General features: G+C 42.7%; 1 protein-coding gene across 1 annotated transcript; it reads right to left on the bottom strand.

Moving 5' to 3' along the window:
* Window positions 1–1328: 1328 nt before the first annotated feature.
* Window positions 1329–23428, bottom strand: LOC135555753 (zinc finger protein 652-like). Its single transcript, XM_064988450.1, has 6 exons — window positions 23072–23428; window positions 13473–14948; window positions 12622–12769; window positions 11017–11132; window positions 6355–6499; window positions 1329–5072 (listed from the first exon to the last, which is right to left on the bottom strand). Exons 2-6 carry the CDS (start codon window positions 14418–14420, stop codon window positions 4471–4473), a joined length of 1959 nt encoding a protein of 652 aa, XP_064844522.1. The 5' UTR covers window positions 14421–14948; window positions 23072–23428; the 3' UTR covers window positions 1329–4470.
* Window positions 23429–23439: the final 11 nt, after the last annotated feature.

Here is a 23439-nt window from a genome sequence, read left to right as displayed (position 1 = left end):
GGAATACAGTGCTCCAGCACCGTTGCCAAAGACACAGGGATTACTCGACTTACCACAGACCCAGATCATAACTACACACTGTTGCCACAGACAAGGAATTGCCACACAGATCAATTGGTGAGAGATAAAGGACAGCCTCTGTTTGGTAATACAGTGATTGCAGCCATTTGATCAGTATCAGCTTCTTTCTGTTGATAGAATCACATCCACTCACAAGAGATGAGCTTGTCAAGTGACCCTAAAACACCACCCGACAAACACAAAAACTGACAGCAACCACAGAGATGGAACAATCAGAAGAAAATAGAAAAAGAGAACAAAATGTACAGAATGAGCCAGCTTGCAAAAGGAGTGAAAGAAAGGTTAGCGAGTTGCAAAACCCTGTGTAACAGGAATGACCAGAATCAGAGTTGTAGGTGTCTGGAGCCTGTATCAAACATGACTAAGCAATCAGAACACAACCCATGTTGATTAAATCAATGTAGTAATGAATATTACAGCCACCTGGGATTAACTATGGAAAACAGCCCTGTTTCATTGAAGGCTTGGCGGCAAACCCGCTTTTGGTTCTCAACATGGTGCACAACTTCAACCACAGCTTTCCACCTTGGTGACGGATTTGTTTAGGCCAGGACTGATTGTACAGCTTGTTTTTTTAATATTATCAGCCTGTGACTCAAAATGGCAGGTCAAACTATCCATTCAATGGGGGGGGGTCTGAATTTAGATTAAAATTCAGTGAAAAAAAGTATGTCACATTCTTAGTGAACATGATGCATTTCCTCAGTTACAACCCGTCTGTATACAAGACACATGTGGTCACCGTTGCAACAGACAATGTGATGAAGGGCTGAGGCTAGCAGTGCACAATATTTACCAAATATTGCAATTATGATTTAACTTGCAATTTAGATCGAAACAGTTTTCTGAACTGTTGTATTCATAGAAATAAAAATAGCCTTGCTGATTCTATGCTTGGTGTAGTTTGGCATGACAACGAAAGAACAAGCAAGGTACAGTAGAAGTTGTGACAGGGTAGGAACCAGTGTTGGCCAGGTTCCCAGGGGACCCTTATTACGTTTGAATGTTACATTCATGGCGTTTAAGAATAAATTGCCACCTCTTGCGATATGCATATTTTACAAGTCAATATTGCAATTTCGATAATAATTTGAATAATTGTGCAGCCCTAGCTGAGGCTGTAAAATGTTATTCCATAAGCTGTGAGAACAGGATACCATTAATGCAAAGATAACTTCATGTGCATTTGAAAGCTACCAATACCACATAGTATCTGATGGAGAAGAACACACAACAGCACACAAATATGTGATAATTATGGCTACTCGTTTTTTTACTTCTGAAAGTTAGCAGATAGTCTGTTAAATGTACATTATTAAAAAAAGGCCCAACATTTCAACTTCTCAATCTCCAAAAAACAAACATACAAACCCCCCCCCCCACAAAAAAACAAACAACCCAAGACAGTATAAAGCCGCACAATTTTGTACCAGATACTGACAATAATAAAATATGCAATGCTACATTAAGTGGTTAAAAATACATGACGGGAAAAAGTATATAGATTTTTTTTTTTAAACATCTTTAAAGAATATACATTGCTATTTTTCGTAACTAGCCAGGATTTTAGTCAAAAGTGCATTCTATATTACAAATACGAAAGGAGGAGAATCATACGGTAAATCGGAAGAGAAAATGTTACACAACAAAAGAGGAAACGAGATATGAGGCAGACAAACACCTCAAATGTATTTCAGATCAGATGAAGCAGGGAGGGGCTAGTGTAAGAATCGCCAAAGCAGGAGGAACAACACTACTCGATCACTCTTTGGGAGTCCATATTAGAGCCAGTCTATTTCCTTACAGGAAATAATAAACAAATGTATGAACTAAACAAAACATTTCCTTATGCCATGGTCCCTTCCACACTCTCCATGTCCAGATTGATTCTCCTCCTTTTCCTTTTCCTTGCCCAAACAGCCACTCACCAAACCAATCACCTCCCTCCATGCACCCGACACATCACTCACTCCCACAATGCGTTGTCAGTCCCTCCCTTCACTGTGCCTCACTCACGCAGCAGTAAAGTGCAGAGGACACACAAATGAATAAGCTTTTCAAAACTAACGTAACAAAAAAACAAAAACAACTCATAGTGAAACATTGTGAAAAACACTAAGTAACTCATGGTTACGCCGATACAGAGGCCCTACTAACAGACCCACAGTAACGGCAGAATGGTATAGCTCTCTAGAGGGTGGGTATCTCTGTCCACTGTTAAACCAAATTCAATGGGCCTTGCTCATGGCCTGCTATTGTTCCTCTTCAGTTTCTCCCGATATGCAAACACAGTAACCTGATCCACTACTACGCTATACCTATTGTGTTAATCCACAGAAACATATATCAGACATATTCTTGTGTACAAATCACCCCCAGCACCCCCTTCAAGAGATGGCATGGCTTCAGCAGTGTGTGGTGCATAGAGGGAGAGACCCAGAGACTATGTAAAGCAGCTTTTGTACAACAGCACCAGAGGGGTTCCATTTTGCCATTACTGAGACATGTTGCTCCTCACCACTCATTCTGATAACAGTCCCAGACAGGGTGAAGGGGCGGCGGACAACATCCTGCAACCCACTATCAACAATCCCACAAGACAGAATCTCTGTCATCCATCAACACTAACAACAACCGGACTGTCAGAACATCATACAATGGGACAGCGGGAACATTCACACACACACACACACAACACACACAAAAAGGTTACATATACCAATGTGATTTCTTTGAGTAAATGTACAACTTGAGTAAATGTATCTACACGAGAAATTGAAACGCATGTTAGACATAGTCCTCCAACCTTTCCTATGACTATCACTCAACAGTATGTTCAGAGCGAGGTGAGAACAATTCTTCAGTCTGAAACCGAATGTAGCATATTTCAAGAAATTATTACTCGAAAATAACATATTTGATTGCTAAACCGTTAGCCAATATCCCTCCATCTAGGCAACATTCAGCGTGTTTTGATTCATCATTATTTGCCAACGTGGGCAATAGGGCCTCAATGTTTGTGTAACCTAAAACTAAGAGAACAAACTGTTACATTACAAACAAGTGTCATGCTCCACACCAAGCTGTGGAATATAGGCTGGTTGGGGAAAAATACACATTTTTCAGTTATGAGTTGTGCTGAAAAAGTCAGAACTTCTGAATGTGTTCTATTGGCCTTTTACAGGGTGACCCGTATCATCATCATCATCATCATCATCTCGGCAGCAGCAGCGGGAGAGAGACAGAGGAGCGAGAGACGGAGAAAGAAAGAGATAGAGAAAGAAAGCGAGAGAGACAGAAGAGAGACGCGAGGTCCAGGTTGGGTCGTATGTGAGGACCCGTCACAGTGGCAGTATTTAACTGTTTTGATGACAGAAGACAAAAAAGAAAATACAGCAGAATCCCTTGACAAGCATTTTGTGTGAAGTGAGACCAGTGATGTCATACAGCTTTTTGAAGTGTGTGTGTGTGTGTGTGTACATGGCGGCACGTTCAGGATCATCAGGTTTGTTCTGTTGGGAACATTTGACCATGTCAGCTCAAAGGCTGTATGTCAGTCAAGAAGACAAATCCCAGAACTGCATCACAACACATCCTACTCTGTTACAGTACACTCCAGATGTTACGAGATCTAGCCTGTGTATAGAAGTGTGTAGTACTGCAATGGAAAGCACCAATTAACCAGAATCTCTGTCGCAACAGACTAGTAGTAGCACTAACAGCCATTTTATAACCTCCCCACTGTGACCTGTGGCAGTGATTCCTGGCCTACTGCTGGTAGAGCCAGTGTGGAATGCCTCAGGAGACAGTGGGAGACCCAGTTGGCACCAGGATGGTAAACATTCAACGAGAACTTGGTGACCCCATGGTCCTATGGGTCAGCCTTAGGACTTACAACTCCCCCAGAACTGTGCAACCGTTGTTTAAGTCAGTTGACGTGAAGGACTAAGTTGATGAAATGGATCTGTTCTGATCCGCTACCTGGATAAGGAACCACTAGCAGAATAATGACATTAGCAACCGTCAGTGGAGAGGATAAAATGGACACAAACAAGAGATAACTCACATACCGGTACACACAGCCTTCTACCATGGGAGGCAGGTTGTCTTAGAATACAGGATTTTCTAAGAATATTTTCACAAGAAAAGATATGAGCAAGAGGTTGTAAAATCTGTGTCAGTTGACCTAGGTCTCTAGCTAAGTGGGTCACTCACTTATCTAAAGTGTAGACTGAAAGTGTACCTGTCTGTATCCCTCACACACTGGTGTGTACTGAGCTCTGAGTGTCTTGTTCATATCAGTCTTCGAGGGGCCGCTCTACACCAGGGGCCAGGGAGAGTTGGGGTGGGGGTAATCGAGGTGTGGCAGGCCTGGAGCCCACATAGGGTTCAGTGATGCTGGGGGGCCCCTGGCCCCTTGTCCGGCGGTGCCATGTAACGCAGGTAGCTGCTGTCCTCCTGCCCACAGTGGGTGAGGGGCTCGCTCTTGAAGAGCGCGGGGGGAGGGGAGACAGGGGGCACAGGCAGGAGGTGGTGGGGCAGAGGGAGTGCTTGCAGGGGCGTGCCGGGGTGGTGCTGCTGTTGTTGCGACGTTTGGTGGTGAGGGAGATGGTGAGAGGGGGTCATGTGCAGATGGGAGAAGGTGGGGTGGCCCACGGGTGCACGTGGGGGAAGAGCCCCCCCTGTCGGGCTGAGGCCCAGAGGGGCGGAGGTGGTGGCAGCTAAGGGGGCGAGGCCCGGGCCGGGGCCAGAGGAGGAGGTGGCAGAGAGGTGGAGAGGCAGGGGGAGGCTGCTGGTCTGCAGTGTCACAGGGCTGGTGACCCGGAAGCACTTCTCCTTGTGGGCCTTGAGCATGTTGGAGAAGCGGAAGCGCTGGCTGCACAACTCGCAGGGGTAGGGCTTCTCTCCTGTGTGGGTGCGGCGGTGGCGCTTCATGTTGGGCCGGCTGGTGAAGCTCTTCCCACAGATCTCACAGATGAATGGCTTCTCTCCTGCAGGAGATGGGAACAGAGAGAAAGGAGAGAGAGCGTGAGGAGATGGGTGATTTAGTCCCTGCCTCTCCTTAATTAGTTTAACTTTCACACGTCACCGAACTTCATGCATGAGAAGAATAATATACCACCTGGCAACACTTTTTGTCCTGTGCCGATTAAACCCCTCTGAACTTTATGAAGAAGTTAACTTTACAATCAGACAATGTCCCTGTAGGAGAGCATGAGGGGTCATTGCTGTCTAACCACCCACTCAGCAGGCAGCGATGCCAGTTCACACTTTGGGATGAGAGGAGATGAGAAAATGAACAACGGCTGTCCATTCGAGAGCTGCTCTCATTAACCTTTCATTCAATGTGCCCGTTACCACCCCCGTACACTCATTCACAGCACACTCAAAGCATCTCTCGGCTTTGATCTGAGCTGCATGTTTTCTGAGAGGCTCCGGTAAACCATTTACAGTATGACAGTGAATCATTTAATTGTGACAAATTATACTGGAGCCTTTTGTTAATGTTCTGCAACTTCTGTGTAGTAGGTAAGTTCCAGAGGAAAGCATAAACCCTGGGGGGGAAGGAGGAAAAAAGAAGGACGAAGAAGAAGACTGTGTATTACAAGGCATCACTGGGTGTGTCTGACCACAGGAGGCCAAATCGGTCAGCGGCGGCCAGGAGAGGGTAAAATAATTACACCTTACAAAGAGAACCACCAGGGAGTGCAGAGAATACACCCACACTAGGAGGGAGAAATTAAAAAGACTGAAAAAGAACATGCCTGGTCCCGGTGTTCTGCTTTGGAAAAGGAGAGAAGTGGCAGGGGAGAAAATATAAGATGTAATATAGAACGTGTCAGGGTAGTCATTAGAAGTAGACATGGTGGGAGAGGCACCACTGATCCTATGCCACCCTCTCATTATAGAGGCTGGGCGAGGTCTCGGTACTGTTCGCCTTGAGACGCCCCGTTGCTTTCCTTTTATAGAGCATCTACGGAGTCTCACTGGCTGACGAGGGATCAAGACTGAAGGCCATGCAGACTCTTCAGTAAATGGGACGGCTTTGGTCAGGGAGAACCTCCGAATGTTGACGAATGAAGAGGTCTGGCTTCTAACGTTATTGGAACACCAGCGTCTGAATATTTGGTTTCAAACATTTCGATGACATGAAAAAGCTCAAAGGCTTTTATAGTCCTTGGAGGGTGAGCTTTGTAATTGCACGTTTGTGTCACACAAATTCCTCAGTGAGTGTGCGAGAGTGTAAACTGGTGTGTGTTCACTGTGTCTTACCTGTGTGTGTTTTCATGTGCTCGTCAAAGTACTGCTTCATGTTGAAGTCCTTGCCACACCACTGACACATGAACTGCTTGTGTCCGATGTGGATGGACATGTGGGAGCGAAGCTGGTACTTATACTGGAACCTCTCAGCACAGTTCTATAGAGAGACAGGGAGGAGAGAGAGAGAGAGAGACATTTAGGGTGTCCCAAACGGCAACCTATTCCCTAGTAAGTGCACAACTTTTGACCAGGGCCCATGAGGGGTGGTAGTACACCATATATGGACATAGGGTGCCATTTGAGACGTAGCCATTTAGACGTCATAGCAAGTACACAATCATTCCTGGAATGGAAATTCACGAGGGCTACTGTATAACAACACTATAATACATACATAAACACACATAATATATACCTAACACAGATGCAGTGGAAGAAGGAGCCCACTACGCAGTACCGAGTCAGCTGTACTCTTTAATAACATGCTAGTGGAGTTGCTTTATTTAATCACATGGAGCACCAGCCATCCAACCTACCACATGTTCCCAGACAGCCTAGTGGTTAGAGCGTTGTGCTAGTAACCGGACGTTGCGAGTTCAAACCCCAGAGCTGACAAGGTACAAATCTGTCGTTCTGCCCCTGAACAGGCAGGTAACCCGCTGTTCCTAGGCCGTCATCGAAAATAAGAATTTGTTCTTAACTGACTTGCCTGGTTAAATAAAGGTACATTTTTTATTTTTTTAAATCCAGCCGGTGTCTATTCCACAAGTAACCACAGGCTAAATCTATTATGTTAAAATGCTTATTTACTCTGTTCCATTTGAATGCGCAATCCACTGTCTCATCTGCCCAGCCATGCAATTTATAAACTTGATCTCCACTATAAAACACATCTAGACATTATCTCATTTCTTTTTGATTAGCATTTATTTTTCAACAATGGAGATTTGCGTAAACCTTGCTGTCAAGCTCTCTGACATTTGCAACATTGTTTCAATATTCAAATTTGATCTCCAGGTGTCCCGTAGTAATGAACGAGAAGGGAAAGGACAGACAGGCAGCATTTCTCTGCCAGTCGAAATGAGGCTTATAAACTGCGTGTACATGTCACACATGGCTACTGGAACGCCAAACTCTTCACTGAGACCATGCTGAGACATCAATCCATGGGTGAGTCGATACCACATTTTCATTTGTGCCAAAATCTAATTGAAAGAAAAGTTGTATTGCAAATATAGAACGCTATGGTCCGAAACAGGCTTTTAGAAGTGCTGTTTTATTTGATTACTTATCGTTAATGCCGGCTTTGCTATGCTGTGCTTTGCTTTACCAATACATAAGCACCTCCTTCGGGGCGGCACGGTAGCCTAGTGGTTAGAGCGTTGGACTAGTAACCGGAGGGTTGCAAGTTCAAACCCCCGAGCTGACAAGGTACAAATCTGTCGTTCTGCCCCTGAACAGGCAGTTAACCCGCTGTTCCTAGGCCGTCATTGAAAATAAGAATTTGTTCTTAACTGACTTGCCTGGTTAAATAAAGGTTTAAAAAAATAGAAATAGTCAGAAATTTTTTACTGAGTGTGAAGTTTCAAATGCATTCTGTCATTACTAAATGTGTAATGGGATAGGTATTTTAACATGACAATTTAATATTCAGTCATCTTCCTCAAATGAAGTGGATGATGACGCAATCTATGCGAGAGGGAATAAATCCGAATTTATTGGTCCTCAACTTACGGCTCAGACACTTCAAGCAGTATAAATAGAGTTACTTGCCCCAGGGCAGGTAGTTATGAAGGAGTCCTTGCCATAGAAATGTACCTTGCTAAAAGGTGAGCCTCGTTGTACCGGTTATCCAGAGTTGAACTCAGAGTTGACCGAAGTTACCTCTCGAACTGCTCAAACCTGATTTGCAGTATAGAGCTCTGCTGATTAAACGGTCCTATGTAGATAGTTACTGGTTGAAAAAAAACAAATCAGGAATTAACACTTGTTTTCAAATGTTTTCACACTTTTACAGTGTTAGTTTCATCAGCTGTTGTACAACAATATTATACAAAACACAGGAAAAATAGAGTTTTGACTGCACTGGGTCTTTAAAAAGTAAACAGTCCAAAATTCCAACTCCACCCGTCTGTATTTTTATTCCAGTTATTCTCTACACAATGTGTATTCATGGTCTGCTAATGTTTGACATGGACATGTTGCATCGAGACCTGGTTGCCATTGCTCCAACTGTGTGATCATAAACATTTAGGGATAGTTTATATGTAGTCAAGTGTGCCTTGGTTCAATAGTAATCCCCATTTTGGAGCAGTCACAGTAGAGCAGGCCATATTCCTCTGTTCAAACAACCCATAGTTGTCTGAATCCTGCTCAGTTTGTCTGAGTTAGCCATTCAAACCTTACCAGCTAGAAGTCAATATTTAAGGATTCTAATACAAATTAGAGGTTGACCGATTATGATTGTTCAACACCGATACCGGTTAATCAGCCAATTTTTATTTATTTATTTGTAATAATGACAATTACAACAATACAGAATGAACACTTATTTTAACTTAATATAATACATCAATAAAATCAATTTAGCCTCAACTAAATAATGAAACATGTTCAATTTGGTTTAAATAATGCAGAAACAAAGTGTTGGAGAAGAAAGTAATATGTGCCATGTAAAAATGTGTTCCATGTAAGAAAGCTAACATTTAAGTTCCTTGCTCAGAACATGAGAACATGAAAGTTGGTGGTTCCTTTTAACATGAGACTTCAATATTCCAAGGTAAGAGGTTTTAGGTTGGAGTTAATATAGTATTTATAGGACTATTTCTCTCTACCATTTGTATTTCATATACCTTTGACTATTGGATGTTCTTATAGGCACTATAGTATTGCCAGTGTAACAGTATAGCTTCCGTCCCTCGCCTCGCCCATACCTGGGCTTGAACCAGGAACACATCGACAACAGCCACACTAGAAGCAGCGTTACCCATCGCTCCACAAAAGCCGCGGCCCTTGCAGCGCAAGGGGAATAACTACTCCGTATCTAAAAGCGAGTGACGCTTGAAACAGTATTAGCGCACACCCAGCTAACTAGCTAGCCATTTCACATCGGTTACACCAGCCATTAGGCTGCTGATAGGCTTGAAGTCATAAACAGCGCTGTGCTTGCGAAGAGCTGCTGGCAAAACGCAAGCAAGTGCTGTTTGAATGAATGATTACGGGCCTGCTGCTGCTCAGTCCGAATCATAGACTTAATTATAACATAATAACACACAGAAATACGGGCCTTTGGTCATTAATATGGTAGAATCCGGGAAACTATCATTTCGAAAACAAAACGTTTATTATTTCAATGAAATACGGAACCGTTCTGTATTTTATCCAACGGGTGGCATCCCTAAGTCTAAATAATCTTGTTACATTGCACAACCTTCAATGTTATGTCATAATTACGTACAATTCTGGAAAATTAGTTCACAAAATGAGCCAGGCAGCCCAAACTGTTGCATATGACTCAATTTCACCTGACACAATTTCACATGGTTAATATTGCCTGCTAAACTGGATTAGTAGTTATAACTAGTGATTATGATTGATTGTTTTTTATAAAATAAGTTTAACGCTAGCTAGCAATTTACATTGGCTTCTACTGCATTCGCATAACAGGCAGGCTCCTCGTGGAGTGCAATGGTTAGAGCGTTGGACTAGTTAACTGTACGGTTGCAAGACCGAATCCCCTGAACTGACAAGGTGAAAATCTGTCGTTCTGCCCCTGAACAAGGCAGTTAACCCACCGTTCCTAGGCCGTCATTGAAAATAAGAATGTGTTCTTAATGGACTTGCCTAGTTAAATAAAGGTATAAAAAAGAAAACTGAAATCAGCACCCAAAAATACCCATTTCCGATTGTTATGAAAACTTGAAATCGAAATCGGCCATTCCGATTAAATCGGTCGACCTCTAATACAAATACATAAAAAATGGACACTATTCATACTCTGATGAAACACTGTCCTTATAAAACTAATATTCATGAAAAAAAAGTGTATACACTCTATAAAGTAATCTTTAACTTAGTCTTCTCCAGACCGAAAGCAGGTGGATGTTCTATTTAAAAACTCCACCCGTCATGCATGAATGAAGATTTGTTATCGAAGGGTTTCTGTAACTGGTATATTGTCACTTATTGGTGTTCCATATCCCCATCTAGTGGTCTCTCTAGCACCCCTACTCTATTACAATCCTGTGTTACATATTCTGAACAAATGTTCACATGGTATATGTAACAGTAATATTTGATGATATTTCTCTTTTCCCTTTCGTATATAATTTAGATCAGGCATTCTATGGTAGTAATGTTCTGATGTGTTTTCTTGCTTGATCATGTTACATATGCAATTATCCTTGAAACAAAGCCAGACGTGCCTGCCGACAATTCCAACTGATGATGGCCTGAGGCCAAAACGTTTGTGTTTTGTTTTCACCTTTCATTTACGCACGGTTTATTGAAACATCTTTATTTTGCTTTCAAGCCTCAGTTTTGGATATATATATATATTTGACAGTGTGTGTGTGTCCATCTCTTCCAATACCCTATAAAATGAAATAAATCTTCTGTTTCAGTCTGTGTTTGAGTGTGGGAGGGACAGTGCGACTGCAAGTCTAAACAGCTCACCTCACAGCGGAAGGGCTTCTCCCCAGAGTGCTGCAGCGAGTGAACCTTCAGGGACATGCTGCGCTTGAACGACTTGCCACAGGTCTCACAGGTGAACGGCATGTCTTTAGTGTGAGCTGCAGAGAGAAAGGAACATGTTAAAGGTGGGTGCCAACCAGAGCGGGACAGGGGATAGATATTGGGGCCGTTAAAACAGTAATTCATCGTGCTCAAAAGTGAAGAGTATTCATTTTCTCGCTCTCGATAAAAGAGAGCTCTGAATGTTGCTCCATGAAAGAGAGCTAGAAAGGCAAAAGAGGGTGAGTTAGTTCCAATTGATACAGATGTACAGAGCCTTGCAAAAGTATTCATACCCCTTGGATTTCTTCACATTTTAATGATACAAAGTGGGATTAAAATGGATTTAAAATGTCATTTCTTTGTCAACAATCTACTCAAAATATCAAAGTGGAAGAATAATTCCATATACATAACTAAAATATAATCATTGCCTAAGTAGCTAGCCCCTTTGTTTAAGCAAAAGCCTAAATGAGTTCAGGAGTAAAATGTCTCTTAACAAATCACATAAGCTACATGGACTCACTGTGTGAAATAATAGGGGTTGACATGATTGAGTGACCAACCCTTCCTCTGTCCCCCATACATACCACATATGTATGTATTATCCCTCAGTCAAGTATTGAATTTCAAGCACAGATTGAACTACAAAGACCAGGGAGCTTTTCTAAAGCCTGATGGGAGAAAACTGAGGACGGATCAACAACACTGTAGTGACTCCACAATAATTACTTAAATGACAGAGTGAAAAAGAGTACAAATGTACAGAATACAAATATTCCAAAACCTGCATCTTGTATGCAACACGGCACTGAAGTAATACCGTAAATGAATACACCTTTTGGCCTAAGTGCAAAGCCTTATGTTTTGGGCAAATCCAACACGAAACGGGATGGAGCTAAGCACAGACAGAATCCTAGAGGGAAACCTGTTTCAGTCTGGTTTACACCAGACACTGGGAGAGGAATTCACCTTTCAGCGAGACAATAACCTACAACACAAGGGCAAATGTACACTGGTTGCTTACCAAGAAGAAAGTGAATGTTCCTGAGTGGCCAAGTGACCGTTTTGACTTAAATCTGCTTGAAAATCTATGGCAAGACCTTCAGAAATGACTGCCTGGCCATGCTCTGTAACATATTGACAGAGCTTGAAGAATTATGAAAAGAATAATGGGCTAATATTGCACAACAACAGGTGTGTAAAGCTCTTATAGACTTACCCAAGAAAACTCACGGTTGTAAATCACTGCCAAAGGTGTTATCTAACATATATCGACTCAGGGAGCTGAATACTTATGCAACAACTATATTTTTGTTATTTAACTCATATGAATCTTTTTTTTTTAATGTTCAAAATGTTCTTCTACTTTGACAGAGTATTTTGTGTAGGTTGTTGTCAAATTTAAATACATTTTAATCCCACTTTGTAACAAAATGTGTAGAAACCCAAGGTGTGTGAATACTTTATCAAGGCACTGCACATCCTATTAGGGACATTTGGGAGTTACCAGAAAGAGCAGGAACAGACTAACTGGAGTCCACCTACCAACCATGTGCTTGCGGACATGAGCCATTGTGTAGAACTTCTTGTCACAGATCTCACAGGCAAACTTCTTCTCTGCGTAGCCGTGCACGATCTTGATGTGCTCGTGCAGCGACCACAGCTTCTTGAAAGACTTGTTGCAGGAGACGCACTGAGCAGCAGAACAACACACACAGATGACACATTCAGTAATGTTGATTTGTGCCATTGATTACCCTGACACAATCTAAGAACAGGAGCAAGCAATTGAGACAATCACAGTGTCTGGAGCTGCAGGTGGTATTTCCCACACTGCTGTAACAGTATCTGCCTAGGCTGGTTCCTAACGCTCCGATTCCCTCTGCTGGACAAAAACGTTTCTTACATCCTTCAAGCCCCAGAAATCTGGCCTTGATGACAGACAGATTTTCGTTTCACTGTACCTGGTACGTAACTGTAGCCAATGTACCCAATCAATGGAGTTGTTTTGATTGCTCAGGTCAAAAACACCTTGTACAGTTAATTAAAAACCAGAGACCAGGTCTGCGTCCCAAATGGCCCGCTATTCCGGGTAGCCTAGTGGTTAGAGTGTTGGACTAGTAAGCGAAAGGTTGCAAGTTCAAATCCCCGAGCTGACAAGGTACAAATCTGTCGTTCTGCCCCTGAACAGGCAGTTAACCCACTGTTCCTAGGCCGTCATTGAAAATAAGAATTTGTTCTTAACTGACTTGCCTAGTTAAATAAAGGTAAAATAAAAAAATTAATTCCCTACATAGTGCACTACTTTTGACCAGGGCTCCATATGGCGCTGGTCAAAAGTGGTAGATTGTATAGGGAATAGGTGGTCATTTGGGACACGCTCCAGCTCTCCTTACCTGGATGTTCTTTTCACAGTCAGTCTGCTGGTGTAAGGCCAGCTCACTCTCCAGGACAAACTTCTTGCCACACTTGTCACAGATTTGCATGCGTCTGTGTGTGACATTCATGTGCTTCTCCAGGTACCAGCGAGTGTTGAAGACACGGGGGCACTTCTCACACGCCAGCGTCTCCCGCTCCTCCCCATCCGCTTTATCCCCTGTGGCAGAGCCAGCTGAGGGGGTCCCCTTGCCCTCCCTGGCAGTCTGGCGTGTCCTCTTGGGTGGCTGGGTGGTCTTCTTCCGTCGGCCCCTGGTGGTCATGCCGGTGGTGCTCAGAGCGGTGCACTGGGTCTTACTCCGGGACTGGCTGGTAGCGGGGACCACCCCACGCCGAGCCCTCTTGGCTCTCGTTCTACGACTCTCTATTTCTTCCTCCTCTTCAACTTCATCTTCTTCCACATCTTCCTCATCTTCTTCCTCCTCCTCCTCCTCGCTGCAGTGTCTCTCTGAGGCATCGGTTTGGGGGGCGGACTTGTCCCCCTTTGATACATTAAGTGTCTGATTGTTCAGGTTGACCTCCACGATGATCTGCTCCCGATTGAATGACTCCTCCTCTTCCTCTGAGTCCTCGGAGGTGCCCCCATTGCCTGCCTGGGCCCCCTGCGCGCCCCCCTCCTGCCCTACTATCCCCTCTCTGTAGTACTGCTGCTGGGGGGAGGTAACATGCTGCGGGGACAGCTGACTGGGAGTCTGGTCACCCATGGGGTTCTTGGCTGCCATCTTGTTGTCCACTAGCACAGAGTAAGGCTTGCCCCCGCCCTCCCGCTTGTACAGCTTGCCCGTTAGGTCCAGGTCTGGGGCGGGGGAGTGGTAGTAGGACTGGGCCACCTGCTGCGTTCTGCGCCCCTCCTGTGACATCCCACCTGGGCTGGACACCTCTCCCTTCAGGCTCTGGCAGGATTTCATGTGTGTGGGAGGGGAAGACTGTAGTAGTGCTAGTTGAAGCTCAGCCAGAGGCTTGTTAGCAGTGTTGGTATTCTTAAACTGTGAGAGTAAGCTCGCTATGTTGTAAGGAGGGGCAGGGGGAACGGAAGCAATCCCCCACCCCTCCCGCCACTGAGGAGACAGGAAGGAGGAAGGGGCGAAGGGAAGAAAGCGTCACCCAGATTCAAACAGGGGATCCATGCTCACCACAGGACAAAGCCTGAGGACAGACCGTGAGTGGCATTCTGCTACAAGCTTAGGCTTCTGTTGAGCTTGAATCTCAAAGCTTCTCTGGAATCTGGGGTGTCTGCTCTGCAACCTCGATGAGGTTTTGGTCTCTCCGCAGATGAAGCCTCTCAGGTTAGTCTCTCACTCGAGGCTGTCAGTGTTATATTGTCCGTTAGGGCTTCAGTCTTTAAGCTTCTGTCTTGAGGGTGAGCTTCACGCCGGACGTTGAGCTGCAGCCAGAACTTCTGTGCCTCGTTTCAGGAGCCATCTGCAATCTGCCGCCTGTGAGAGCAAGAGAAATGGAGAACGAGAGATTAGGCTCAATTCGGTGACAAGCGTGTGGTGCTGCCTCAGAGTGAGTCTGTCTGATGTGAAACTATAACCTGGGGAAGGCGTTGTGAACTGAGACTGAGCCATGCTTCACCGCAACCGTTTCACTGGCATGTGTGAACATCCAAACCACACGCATCAGAGCTCTGTGAGAGAGGACTTAACCCCAAACACAGTCCTCCTGCTCTTCACAATCTATTTATGCTTTCAGGTCAAGTCATTTTTCATTAATCTCAACATCTTGTTAACCAGACTTGATATATGCCATCCTATCATCCGCTCACATTTAATCAGAAAACCCATCTTCCATCTCAACTCGGCTTTCAAAACACCAGTTTCACAAATCAATACCTCAATCTCAGCTTTCACATTTCAATAGCGGTCACACTTTACACACTGACTTGCCTAGTTAAATAAAGGTTCAATAAAACTAAATAGATACACTGACATATATAACAATATTCATAAGCTGGTATGAAATACACAATATTGCTTTATTTACTTTGCTTTTATTTAACCAGGTAAGTCATTGAGAACACATTCTCTTCTACAATAACGATTAATGATGAAGCAATGAATATTGGCAATCATGTAGGCCTATCTTTCGACAATTTACTGAAAAAGTAAGCTCTCTGCTCTTCCAGGTGTTTCAATTGGCTTCTTGAACTCTGATTAGGGGGTGTGCTACTATGTATGATTTGCAATCGTACCTTAACAGCTATAAAATGTCATTTGCCCCCCCTACCCACCTACCCACCCACCCACCCTTCCCCTCTATTGTGGCAGTTACGAAGCACAAAATAACCACAGCATGGGAGCTGTAAATGAGTTCAACCACAGGAAACTGTACATCAGCGTCTCTGTTTGAGTGAGTGATTGAGTAAGCCTGCACAGCGCATGTGTGCAAGTGATCAAAGAACAAAAAACATACTGTTTGTAAATGTAAACAAAGCTCTTGCAATATCCTTGTTACTTGGCTTTTGAGGGGTCGTTTACTGCCGCCCCTATAACACTGTCACGGCAGTGACCCTCAAGGCACAGTGCGCGAGGAGATGACACTTGTATTGAAACATTTAAGTCAGACATAGCTACAACTTTAAGCTTTTTGTTATTTCCACCATGTATGTCAGACCCCAAAATGACCTTGGGCACGGGACGCTGACTCAGCACTGGGGTCGGCTTCTTGATTTGCAACAACTTCGAGAGCCACAAGAAGAAAAAATATTTTTTTAAACCTCTCTCATAAACAACAAACATCCTCAGCTCAACGGCCCAGTATAGGTTAACCCTCACAACCCAGCTCCACGATTCTGAGACTTATCAAGCCAAAGAGGCCCTCAAATAACAGATTCCAGCTGGACTGTGTCTGAGGCCGAGCTCCACACACAGCCCCAAACTCTCTGGGTCCACCTCCTCTATCCACTACACTCAAGTTGCGAGAAGTACAATTCTGGAACAGAGCGATTCAAATACACACAAACAAGCACACAGCCTACAGCTGTGTTGACAAAAAAATAAATAGAGGACAGACATGCATAGGCATTCAGACAAAAGCAAAACAATGCACACCCACCCACAACCTTTCTTCCTGTGCATGCTGACTGTCTGATCCTTTCTGAGAAATGGACCGCTCTTGGCGCATTACAACCACAAGAGGAGTGACTGCGCTCCATAGAGCACCTCGTCTCACCTACTGGAGTATTAAACTCCCTCAGATGCTCTCCTGCCCCGTGTGCAGATGTGATGTTATATCTGCCAGAACCAATCCAATAGGCCCTGTACTCTCTGAACAGCTGCTTGTGCACAGGAATGTAGTAGGGTCAGGAAGACAGAGGCCTGTGTGCCTTGATGGTCCCTCTGAGTGGAGTGAGTGTCAAATGAGTCACGGCTTTCCTGATGAGTAGTGCAGGCAGATGTAGGTCTACCTTTACACCAAGGGTTTCAAAATCATTCGGAGGGTCTGCAGGTTTTCGTTTTTCCTTTCAATTAAGACCGAGATAACCAGGTGTAGGGAGTTCCTTACTAATTAGTGACCTTAATTCAAAAAAGTACAAGGGTGGAGTGAAAACCTGCAGACACTTGGACCTCCGCGGAATGAGTTTGACACGTGCCTAACATCGAAAGACTGAGGGTTCGTTCTGCTCAGTGAAGATTTGCAACGAAATTACTGGACCAGAACTTATGACAACTTTGCACACCCTTCGTGCTGTTCCGGTCATTAACATGATCAAACAGGGAGTGAGATTTGTGTGGGGGGGGGGCAAGAGAGCATGTGCAAACATTCCACAACCACACACAGGATAGCTGAGGTTATGCAGCTCATATTTAGTAAAATCCTTACTTAGATGAGTCACAGTAGAGTTTCACTCACAATGAGATAGCACGGCCCTTTGATGTGGTGAGCAGGAAGAGAGACGATTTCACAATATCAGTGGTAATTTTACGATTACCTTGTCAGATCTCGAGGTTAAATTCAGTGTAACGTTGATTGTTTATGACTCTGCTTTTTCCAGTTTGGTAGTGCTGAGCGATTCATGCTTTTCGAGGTTGGTCCTGTTTCAGCTTGAATATAAAAAAAAAAATCAGTTTTCAATGATTTATTTCTACATTAAATGCACTATGTACAGTTGAAGTCGGAAGTTTACATACACTTAGGTTAGAATCATTAAAACTCGTTTTTCAATCACTCCAAAAATGTCTTGTTAAACTATAGTTTTGGCAAGTTGGTTAGTACATCCAGTTTGGGCATGACAAGTAATTTTTCCAAACAATTGTTTACAGACAGATTATAACACAATTCCAGTGGGTCATTAGTTTACATACACTAAGTCGACTGTGCCTTTAAACAGCTTGGAAAATTCCAGAAAATTATGTCATGGCTTTAGAAGCTTCTGATAGGCTAATTGACATCATTTGAGTCAATTGGAGGTGTACCTGTAGATGTGTTTCAAGGTCTACCTTCAAACTCAGTGCCTCTTTGCTTGACATCATAGGAAAAAAATCAAAAGACTTAAGCCAAAACAGCAGAAAAAAAAATCGTAGTCCTGGTTAATCCTTGGGAGCAATCTCCAAACGCCTAAAGGTACCACGTTCATCTGTACAAACAATAGTACGCAAGTATAAACACCATGGGACCATGTAGCTGTCATACCGCTCAGAAAGAAGACGTGTTCTGTCTCCTAGAGATGAACGTACTTTGGTGCGAAAAGTGCAGTTAACACTTACAGTTAACTAGTCCAACGCAATAACAACCTGCCTCTCTCTCGTTGCACTCCACAAGGAGACTGCCTGTTACGCGAATGCAGTAAGGCAAGGTAAGTTGCTATCTAGCATTAAACTGATCTTGTATAAAATAAACAATCATAATCACTAGTTAACTACACATGGTTGATGATATTACTAGATATTATCTGGCGTGTCCTGCGTTGCATATAATCTGACTAAGCATACAAGTATCTAAGTATCTGACTGAGCAGTAGTAGGCAGAAGCAGGCGCGTAAACATTCATTCAAACAGCACTTTCGTGTGTGACTTTCGCAGCTCTTCGTTGTGCGTCAAGCATTTCGCTGTTTTATGACTTCAAACCTATCAACTCCCGAGATGAGGCTGGTGTAACCAAAGTGAAATGGCTAGCTAGTTAGCGTGCGCTATTAGCGTTTCAAACATCACTCGCTCTGAGCCTTCTATTAGTTGTTCCCCTTGGTCTGCATGGGTAACGCTGCTTCGATGGTGGCTGTTGTCGTTGTGTTACTGGTTCGAGCCCAGGGAGGAGCGAGGAGAGGGACGGAAGCTATACTGTAACACTGGCAATACTAAAGTGCCTATAAGAACATCTAATAGTCAAAGGTTAATTAAATACAAATGGTATAGAGGGAAATAGTCCTATAATTCCTATAATAACTACAACCTAAAACTTCTTACCTTGGAATATTGAAGACTCATGTTAAAAGGAACCACCAGCTTTCATATGTTCTCATGTTCTGAGCAAGGAACTGAAACGTTTGTTGTTTTTGCATTTAAACCAATTTGAACATGTTTCATGATTTACTTGAGGCTAAATTAATTTTATTGATGTATTATATTTAGTTAAAAGAAGTGTTCATTCAGGATTGTTGTAATTGTCATTATTACATTTTTTTTTTTAAATAGTTGATTTAATCGGTATCGGCTTTTTTTGGTCCTCCAATAATCGGTATCCGCGCTGAAAAATGATAATCGGTCGACCTCTGGTCTGCCAAAAATAGAACTGTTTGGCCATAATGACCATCGTTATGTTCGGAGGTAGAAGGGGGGGGAAGCCTTGCAAGCCGAAGAACATCATCCCAACCGTGAAGCACGGGGGTGGCAGCATCATGTTGTTGGGGTGTTTTGCTGCAGGTGGGACTGGTGCACTTCACAAAATAGATGGCATCAAGCAAAAGGAAAATTATAGAAAATTTGTGGGCAGAACTGAAAAAGCATGTGTGAGTAAGGAGGCCTACAAACCTGACTCAGTTACACCAGCTCTGTCAGGAGGAATGGGACAAAATTCACCCAACTTATTGTGGGAAGCTTGTGGAAGGCTACCCGAAACATTTGACCCAAGTTGAACAATTTAAAGGCAATGCTACCAAATACTAATTGAGTATGTAAACTTCTGACCCACTGGGAATGTGATGACAGAAACAAAAGCTGAAATAAATCAGTCTCTAATACTACCATTCTGACATTTCACATTCTTAAAATAAAAGTGGTGATCCTAACTGACCTAAGACAGCGAATTTTTACCAGGATTAAATGTCAGGAAATGTGAAACTGAGTTTAAATGTATTTGGCATGGGTCAGGGTGTGTGTGTGTGTGTGTGTGTGTGTGTGTGTGTGTGTGTGTGTGTGTGTGTGTGCGTGTACATAAGGTGTATGTAAACTTTCAACTTCAACTGTATTATATGAGTTGAGTGCTGTAACACAGAATAAAACAATTAATAAAAGTTGCAGTGTGGTAGTGACTACCCATTACTGCTTATCATTTATTAACCATAATTTATTCACATTACTTTAATCAAATATTTCAGTTGTGTATATGAATATGAATTCTCTCTATAGAGCTGCTGCCTATGCAGTCTGACAAATCACTATTTTAGTAGTACTTCAAAGTAAATATGGCATACTGTTATGACTATCTATCAATCAATTAGATCACGTATTTTCAGGTAGAGATACCTCGAAGCAACTGCTCTCTTTCCCTCTTGATCTCGCATTCTGTCTCTTATGTAGCAAGAGTAAAATAAACATAAACCGGACAGTATGTGAGCAAAGGATTTTGGTCATTGTCGTTATTTACCACGTTTTTTGCATTAAACCTTGTAGAATATTGGCCTGTTGGAAACTACAACTCCATACTACAGCGCACAGTTCGGGCATGATCTGATTTATCTCTAGAGAAATTGTGCAATGTCTGCGTTGAGCTCACAGAAAAAAAACAGAACAAAATGGAATTCAAATATTTGAACTGACATTGGTCAATTAGTTGTTTAAAAAAAAAAACATGATCGCTCAGCACAACCGTTTGGGCTGCTTTCAAATATGAACTTTGCTCCCTCATCTAAAGTGTCTGCAAGATGGGTTCAAATCCTGTGCAGACGGGAATCGCAACTTTATGTAGCTAGTGACATGTCGAGGGTATGCACCAAAGTGTGTCAGCTGAGTCCTTCCCAGAGGTTTAATTTCATTCACCACTGTTTCAACGCATTATTCTGCAGCATTGAATTCCACCCTCTGTCTGTGGACTTTAATGAGCTTTCCCTTTGAGGCAAATGTGTGAGGGCTCACATTCCTGACTCCAAACTCATAAGACCTTAACCAGCTCACTGTGTTGCGCACAGTAGGGGAGCCCCATGCCCCTGTAGGTATTTGTGCCTAAGCCTTCTAGAGATATAGATAGAAGGGCAGCAGTGGTAGGCAATCACGCTTTAAACCTCCACAGGCCTCTGCTCTGTCATAATCCTCCATCCAAATGCATGGACTACGTTTATTTTTTGCTCTTTCCCTCCCTCAGTGGTGTAAAGTACTTACAGGTATTTTTACCTAAGTTGTTTTTTTTGCGGTATCTATACTTTACCATTTATATTTTTGTCAACTTTTACTTCACTACATTCCTAAAGAAAACTATATACTTTTTACTCCACACATTTTCCCTGATACCCAAAAGTACTTGTTACATTTTGAATGCTTAGCAGGACAGGAAAATGATCAAATTCACACACTTATCAAGAGAACATCCCTTGTCATCCCTACTGCCTCTGATCTGGCAGACTCACTAAACACATGCTTCGTTTGTAAATGATGTCTGAGTGTTGGAGTGTGCCCCTGGCTATCTGTAAATTCAAATTAACAAGAAAATACTGCCTGGTTCGCTTAATATAAGGAATGTGAAATGATATACACTTTAATTGAAGTATATTTTAGCAATTACATTTACTTTTAATACTTAAGTATATTTCAAACCAAATGCTTTTACTGAAGTAGTATTTTACTGGTTGACTTACAATTTTTATTTTAATTTATACATTTGCTATTAAGACATCTTTACTTTTACTCAAGTATGAGAATGAGGTACTTTTCCCACCACAGCCCTCTCTGTGACAACACAGGAAAGGAAGAGGGGAAAGTATCGGATGATGAAATGCAACAACGTAGGCTAATGAGATGGTCCACGGTGACTCTCAATTTTGACAGATGAGAAGTCTGTCAAACTTAAAACACTAATAACAAACACATACTGAAATCCCTTAAAATACATGCCACAGTGATTAGTGGGAGCTTGCCATTTAATTACTATTGACAAAAACATGTATCTATGAAGTTGGGTCTGACAATATGATATGAAGGAACTGGAAGCAAAATGTCTGAATGTTGTTTTACAAATGAGGCTATGTTCAACACAACGAACGTGTGCATGGCAAAAGACACCTCATAAAAGCGTCTGCACAACCGACATATTGTGCTCAATAAAAGTTGACATTTTGTTTCGCAAGAATTGGCAAGGTAGCAGCTGGACCTAAATCACGGCTGACACACTGCAAAGCAATCCGTTGCCCCCTACTCAAACATAACAGACTATCTAGCACGAATGCTAACTCTGTTTCGCTTGTAATCAATCTGGCCTAGCTAGCTAGCTAGCTATTGCATGCTAGCTTAACTTGCTAGGTACGTCAATTTGGCGCTGACGCGTTACCAACCCACGATATATTTTCATAATACAAACAGATTGATAAAATACGGACGGCTATATTAGTTGAATCCTACAACCTCCAAAGCAACGCAGATTAACAAAGGTTACACGATTATATGCAGTTTTGTTGGTAACAACCAACTTTAAAAATAAGTGCAACGGGTTAAACAAAAAGGAAACATTGGTTGGTCAAGACCATCGGACGGAAGGCCGTTCGGCTAGCCAATTTATTAGCTAACAAACAACTAACAAGGTATATTCAGTTTACAGTAGCTATCTAAAGACATACGCTTTTATTTTACATTGGTTGGAAATCGACATACTAACAAGACAGAAACAATTTGAATGCATCTACCTAGCTAATCAAACTCGCCGTGCACTGTCCGTTTCACCAGAAATAATACTAGCTTACATAGCTAGCGCAAATGTGAATTACCATGGCACACGGCTAACGTTAGCTAGCAAATCCTAGCTAATCACAGACGACTTTCACTTTTTTTAACCCAAAACCTCCCAGATATAAATCGGCTAAACCGAGATTTTACACTAGTATACACTATTGCAGCATCAAATCGTGTACATCGTTTATACAAATCAAGGTTAAATATGTCAATATTTGTTAATAAAATTGTTTAACAATCATAGCTACAAGAATCTTTTAAATTCGCTCTTCCCCATGAAAAACCTAGCAAGATAGCACACAGCTCGTTACATACTCAATGACGGTTTATTGTCAGCAGTCTAGCTTGATAATAACCAAGACAATACAATCGTTAAGAAAATCATTAATTTGTCTTGCATTTTAGACAAATGTCATGTTTGTAAATACATTAAAAATATACAATAACTTGTAGATAAATGTTACCTTCGGTGAGAGCGCCCTCTTTCTCATTTCGTGCAATCAGAGTTGCAGGGATTCTGGAGTGCTGCAGACGCACAAAAAGAGCCAGCTACTGTTGCAGTTCACCACTGTTTGATAATCCTATTGCATGCTCGATTGCAAATGTGTTTACTAATGCATTTTTAGAATGTATGACACTGATATGTTAGCAGTAGACTCGGTGCTACTGTAGATCCATCGCTACGTGGCCCAGCCAAGGTCTCGCTCGCACTAACGTTACTGACTCTCGCTCATCCCAGGCACTGACAGGCAGGCCGCTGTCTGGGTTGGGTAGGCGCGCCACAATTTTTTCGTCTTCTATCCAAACCAGACTGGGCACAATGCGCGCACTC

The sequence above is a fragment of the Oncorhynchus masou genome, chromosome 15, assembly GCF_036934945.1.
Source record: "Oncorhynchus masou masou isolate Uvic2021 chromosome 15, UVic_Omas_1.1, whole genome shotgun sequence".
NCBI lineage: Eukaryota > Metazoa > Chordata > Actinopteri > Salmoniformes > Salmonidae > Oncorhynchus > Oncorhynchus masou.
Note: the sequence above shows the minus strand (reverse complement) of the source record. Positions and strands in the feature narration are given on the sequence as shown.

Bases quoted from the DNA above. Each gene is read 5' to 3' on its own strand.
- LOC135555753 (XM_064988450.1), bottom strand. From the start codon at position 14,420: ATGAAATCCTGCCAGAGCCTGAAGGGAGAGGTGTCCAGCCCAGGTGGG. The intron at 6,500-11,016 runs GTGAGCTGTTTA...GTCTCTCTATAG, and splicing joins AGAAGCCCTTCCGCTGTGAG to AACTGTGCTGAGAGGTTCCA. The intron at 5,073-6,354 runs GTAAGACACAGT...CATCTCCTGCAG, and splicing joins GCACATGAAAACACACACAG to GAGAGAAGCCATTCATCTGT.